This window comes from Helobdella robusta (assembly GCF_000326865.2).
Source record: "Helobdella robusta unplaced genomic scaffold HELROscaffold_3, whole genome shotgun sequence".
Classification (NCBI taxonomy): Eukaryota; Metazoa; Annelida; class Clitellata; order Rhynchobdellida; family Glossiphoniidae; genus Helobdella; species Helobdella robusta.
In genome coordinates, this window is record NW_008704501.1 from 6607877 (window position 1) to 6614270 (window position 6394).

At 36.2% G+C, this 6394-nt stretch overlaps 1 protein-coding gene across 1 annotated transcript in view; it reads right to left on the reverse strand.

Moving 5' to 3' along the window:
• The window catches only part of HELRODRAFT_161671 (hypothetical protein), a gene marked incomplete at both ends in the record, with an annotated part of 5379 nt that extends 1544 nt beyond the window's left edge, over positions 1 to 3835 (reverse strand). The window contains 3 exons of the mRNA XM_009021564.1: positions 1295 to 1569; positions 2397 to 2541; positions 3746 to 3835. Coding sequence (XP_009019812.1) covers positions 1295 to 1569; positions 2397 to 2541; positions 3746 to 3835 — 510 coding nt within the window. The remainder of the gene's footprint in view (positions 1 to 1294; positions 1570 to 2396; positions 2542 to 3745) is intronic.
• Positions 3836 to 6394: the final 2559 nt, after the last annotated feature.

Sequence of the window (6394 nt, forward strand, 5' to 3'; positions counted from 1 at the left end):
CAACGCACACACACACACACACACACACACACGCACACACACACAGAGCCAACCATTGAATGCTTTCCCAATAGAAGGCTCTTGTAAAAATTTTCAAGCGGTTATCAAACAATGAAAGATAGTAAAACAAGCTTGTGAAAAAATATCAACAAATACGGACACATACAAGTATATTTAAACTTACAGACCCATAAATACCAACTTGTACACACATACAAACATACACACACATAAAAATACACATACAAACATACACACACATACAAACAATACACATACAAACATACACACCCATACAAACATACATACAAACATACACACACATACAAACAATACACATACAAACATACACACACATACAAACATGCACACACATTCAAAAAATACACATACAAACATACACACACATACAAACATACACACACATACAAACACACATACAAACATGCACACACATACAAACAGTTACATAACAAACAATACCTGTGCCGGCCCGCGTTAACTCTGCCAAATTTCCAAGAAGAGAGATTTAGTAGAGGAAGCAATAATACGTTGTGCGATGCGCGTACGTGCAAATTTAGCGAGTAGAAATTTGCACGTGTTGTATGAACAAGTGCTTGTACAGAATGTGTACGTACGTATGAGTGTATAGGTACATGTGTAGTTATAAAAATTAATTTATTATTACTTAAGTTATAAAATTTATTAATAAAATTCATAACATGGCGATCGACTACTTTAAAACGATGATGAAGATGACGAAGATGATGAAGACGATGAAGATGAAATGATGAAGCAATTGATTTGTTAGCAGGTGTTCAGAAATCAGCGAAGAAAATAAAAAACAAATAAATATTTCTAAGATATAAATTGGCATATAGAACGTAAAATACTGAAAAGAGTGAATGGAGTGGTAGAATTTCGCAAGTAAATTTGCAACTTTCCACAAGTGCAGATATATGTAAGGTATCATCCAATATGCCACGTGTAATGAGTTGTTGAAATGAAACACTAATCAACTAATTAATCAACCAACCCGTTAATGAACGAAACCAAAAAGCAATCAACAAAAAATTGACCAACCATCCAAAAACCAACCAACAATCAAAAACCATCCAACAAAGACCCAACAACCAACCGACCACTCTCAACAAACAACCACCCAACAACTAACTGACCACCCAAAAAACAACCACCCATCAACCAACTAACAACCAACCAACCAACAACCAACCAACCAACAACCAACCAACTAACAACCAACCAACCAACCAACAACCAACCGACCATTAACAGGATCCAATCCATTGTGCATATCTTCCCTCTTCTCGCCGCCAGCAACCTCGCCTCTGAAATCAGCTGGACAGCAAACAAACTCCACTCCATAAAACTTGTTTAGGCCACAGGGCTTCAACATGGATTGCGAGTACGAAACGAGCCCCTTTTGCTTGCAAGACGCACGTGATTGGTGCAACCATTCCTTCGGGGTTGCACAGTAGGAGGAGTCGTGTAGGTGGTCGAAGATGCACGGCTCAGGAACCAAAAGGGCCTCAGTGTTGAAGGTTTCAGCTGTGTGGAGTGCGTGTGTGGTGTGTGGGTGTGAGAGAGTGTGTGTGTATGTGCATGTGTGTGTGAGAGAGAGAGAATGTGTATGTGTGTATGTATGTATGTGTGCGTGTGTGTTGTGTGTGTGCGTGTGTGTAAGAGAAAGAGAGAGAATGTGTATGTATGTATGTATGTATGTGTGCGTGTGTTGTGTATGTTGTGTTGTGTGTGTGTGCGTGATGGAGAGAGAGAAAGAGTGAGTGTGAAAAGTGCTTGTGAAGATAGGAATAAGTGATCTTTAATCCAGCAATATTAATAGCAAATGTTATTGTGTTAAAGCAATTTATCGAAACATTAATAAACACGGCAAGCAGATGTTACCGTGGTAATCTATATGTCTGTACGTGTGTTATACAGATGTGTGTACGTGTGCGTGTGTATGTGTGTACGTGTAAGTATATGTGCGTGTGTGTTTGTATGTGCGTGCACTGTGTTCAGGTATGCATGCAGTATATAGTGGTAAGTTATTTATTGAAAAAATAATTTCCAAATATGGCCACCGCCATCGGTGACGTCATTATTGCGCAACAACAACAAAATTACAACAACACACCACCACCAACAACAACCACTACAACTACTACAACCATAACAACACACCAACAACAACAGCAACAACAACACACCAACAACAACAGCAAACCATAACAACAACAACACACCAACAACAACAGCAACAACAACAAAACACCAACAACAACAACTAAAAAAACCATAACAACAACAACAACCACCACCAACACCATAGCCGCTAATCATCCACCCATCATTAACTCATTAATTAAACTTACTCAAGCATCTGAACGGGAGCACCGCTACTACCTCATTTTTCTTGTTGTTGTTGTTGCAGGATTGATCCCCCTTCTTACACCAATCCGGAATGATCCTACTATCCGTGAGAAGTTCGATGTTGATGATGTCGTGCTTGAAATAAACCTGTTTCAGTTGTTAGTTTGTGTGCGTGTGCGTGCGTGTACGTGTGCTTGCGTGTGTGTTGTATGTCTGTGCATGCGTGTGCTTGCGTGTGTGTTTCTGTGTGTGCGCGTGCATATGTATACAAGTTTGTGTGACTCCGACTAAAGTAGCAGAAGAAGTTAGTAATTGATTGACTGAATGATTGAGAGGATGTGCGGCGAATAAAATGAAAGACGGAAGGGACAAACTAAACGAAAGAATGTTTGAGTGGATGGATGAATGAATGAATGAGAAAATAAAGGAATGCAAAAACATTGATAAACAACAAACCAACGATAAAACGAATGAACGACAAAGAGAATGAATGAATGAATGACAAAGAGAATGAATTAATGAACGAATGAATGGAAAATGAATGAATGAATGAAGGAACGAATGAATGAACTGAGAGCACTTAGCAAATGATCGAACGATGAGCAAGTTAATTAGTTTAAAATCTTAAAAAAATTAATTAATTAAGTAAAGCTGGCTGGTCGGTTGTTGCTAGCAATTTGTGCAAATGTTGTGTAATTCACAAACAGAGTGAATGAATGAATGAATGAATTAATTAATTAATTAATTAATTAATTAATTAATGAATAAATGAATGAATCTCTCGATGAATGAATAAACGATAGTCTAAACGGTAATGCAGGCAAAAAATGAACGAAACAATGAATGAATGATTAAATGAATAAATGAATGAATGAGTGAGTGAATGAATGAAGAGTAGTATTTGAAAGGATGCAAAACAACTTCCAGACTATTCTATCTGAAGTGCGCAATTATAACACAAACATTTGCATGGAACAGACAATTTTTCTTCGTACAATCAGAACTATTTATAGATATGTAATGGTAGTAGTAGTCGTAGCAGTAGTAGTAGTAGTAGTAGTAGTAGTAGTAGTAGTAGTAGTAGTAGTAGTAGTAGTAGTAGCAGTAGTAACAATCGCAGCTATAATAACTATGCTTCTGCTACTTTAACGTTACTAATTACTAATATGACTATTACATTTTTACGACTTATAGATAGTACTATTAATAAACTAGCAGTAACAGTAGTAGTAGTAGTAGTGGTAGTAGTAGTAGCAGTAGTAGTAGCAACAGTTGCAACATTAGTGACTAGTTGTAGTAGCAGCAGTAGTAGTAGTAGCGTTGGTGGTAGTATATGCGCATTAATAAAAACGCTGATAGTGATTGAGATGTTACCATGGTTGGACATCAGCTCCACTACACTAATGCATTTTCTATGTCCTCCACTGGATTTTTTTTCCATTTTTTTCGTTTTTCCATTTTTTCATTTTGTTTTTTTTCTCTATTTTTTTTAGAGTTTTTCATCGGCTTTTTACTTATTTGGTTTGTTTTTTCTAAAAAATGTTTTTTATCTCGTTTCGTCATCGTTATCTTCGTTTTTTTTCCTAACAACTTTTTCGCCAATTTTGTTTTTTTTGTTTTTTCTTGCCTTTCCGTTTTTCACGCCTCCGGCCGAGAAAATGTTTAAAAAAATAACGTGAAACGCACGTACATGACCCATTAACCTGATAACCAAATAATAATAACAACAGCGTTATTAGTTATAGTACGGTAGTCTTGTGAAATAGTGGTAGCAGCAGCAGTAGTAACAGCAAGTCCAGTAGTGATTGATTATTATGTGTGTATGTGGGTAATATGACAGAAGGTTTTAATATTATGCTATTATATTTTATAGCTCTTAAACTAAGTTTTTTAATACCTGGCGAGTATTTTATGTCTTTGTTGTAAAGGTGGTTAATGCAAAGATAAAATAAAAAAGAACAACGAATAACAAACTGATTTGGAAGAATTTATAATTCCTAATTTCTAATTCTAATTCCAATTCCTAATTTGGAAAAAAGGCAACATCTACAACAGCCTCTACAACAACATTATTAGTCACAACATTGCTGTTGAAAACCACAAAATGATGACGATGAAGATGATGACGACGATGATGATGACGATGACGACGACGATGATATAAGTTAAGTAGGCCTATAACCTCAATTTAACATCAATGAAATCGTGTTGATGTTGATGGCGATGATGATAATGATGATGATGACAATGATGTTACTGATGACGATGCTGATGACGTAATGCATAACAATGTAGACGTTGTTAATGATGACGACGAAGAAAATACTGACACTGATGACGATTATAATCAAACAAGGATGACGTCATGAGACCCGAAGATGTCATAAATAACGATGATGACGTCATTAATGACAACGATGACGTCATTAATAACGTTAATAAGGATTGCCATGGCAGCTATAATAAAGATATTGACGACCTACAGCTAATGACAACTCGGCTATCAATGTCAACTTTCATAATAAAGTTGAGATGATGTCTGAGAGTTAAACAATAACGAGATATAATAACGACACGAAACGATATGATTCGACTCGGTATTATAACAAACCGATATTATCCAATACGAGCCGATCTAATTCGAAACGAACCGATATAAATCAATACGGCATGACATGACATCCTTATAAATAATCCAAAGTCAGGGGTTAAGATTCTTTGGAAAGTAAGCAACGGATAATGACGTCAGAGATGATAATAATTATTTGTTGTCATGACGACGAAGATTATTATTATCATCATAATTATTATTATTATTATCATCATCCATAATACTCTTATAATAAATTATGGAAGGTAACAACGGCACACACACACACGTGTGCGTGAATCCACGCAACTAACATACGTGATGACGTCAGATGACGTCAATGAAAAAATGGGTGATGTTTAATAAATAGTGTAAGTAGGTGTGTTTCAGTGGCAGACTAGCTAGGATGACATGGTATAGGGAAAGTCAATTTTATGAAATTTTCAAGACGACGATGACGACGATGATGAAGATGAAGATGATGATGATGAGAAGGAGGATGAAGATGATGAGGAGGAGGAAAAGAAAGATGGTGATAGAAATGAAGAGAGGAAAAAACAACGAGCACGTGACGAAAAATGATGGATGATAATAACGATAATATTGTGGGTTATTGCGAGGGCCGTGAATACGATGACGTAATACTTGACAAACAAAACAGCAACAACAACGACGATGACGTCAGCGATGACGACGATGGTACCGATGATGATGATGATGATGATGATGATGATGGTGATGATACCGATGATGATGATGATGCTACCGATGATGATGATGATGCTACCGATGATGATGATGATGGTGATGATACCGATGATGATGATGATGATGATGATGGTGATGATACCGATGATGATGATGATGCTACCGATGATGATGATGATGGTGATGATACCGATGATGATGACGATGATATTTGATTAAATGATGATGCTGACGATAAATTATGTAGAATAAAGTACTACAACTACTACTATTGTGCTACTGCTGCCATGACAAAGACGAAGAAAATGATAATAACAGTGATGATGACGATGATGACGATGATGACGACGACAGAGATGGTAATAAGATGACGACGGCGATTATGATGACAAACATCATGCCATTTTGAAAATAAGCTATTATGCAACGTGATGTGGTCCTTAAGCATGTATACCCTACTTAATCTACACGGAGAGAGAGAAAGAGAGAGAAAGAAAGAAAGAGAGAGAGAGAGAGAGAGAGAGAGAAAGAGAGAGAGAGAGAGAGAGAGAAAAGAAAAAAATAAAGGGAGAGAGAGGAATGAAACACGATACTTAATAATAGTTGAATGAATTTTATTAAATTTTATTTATTTATTTATATCAATATCATATTTATTATTATTCAATTATAATATATTAAAGTTAAACAAACAACACACAA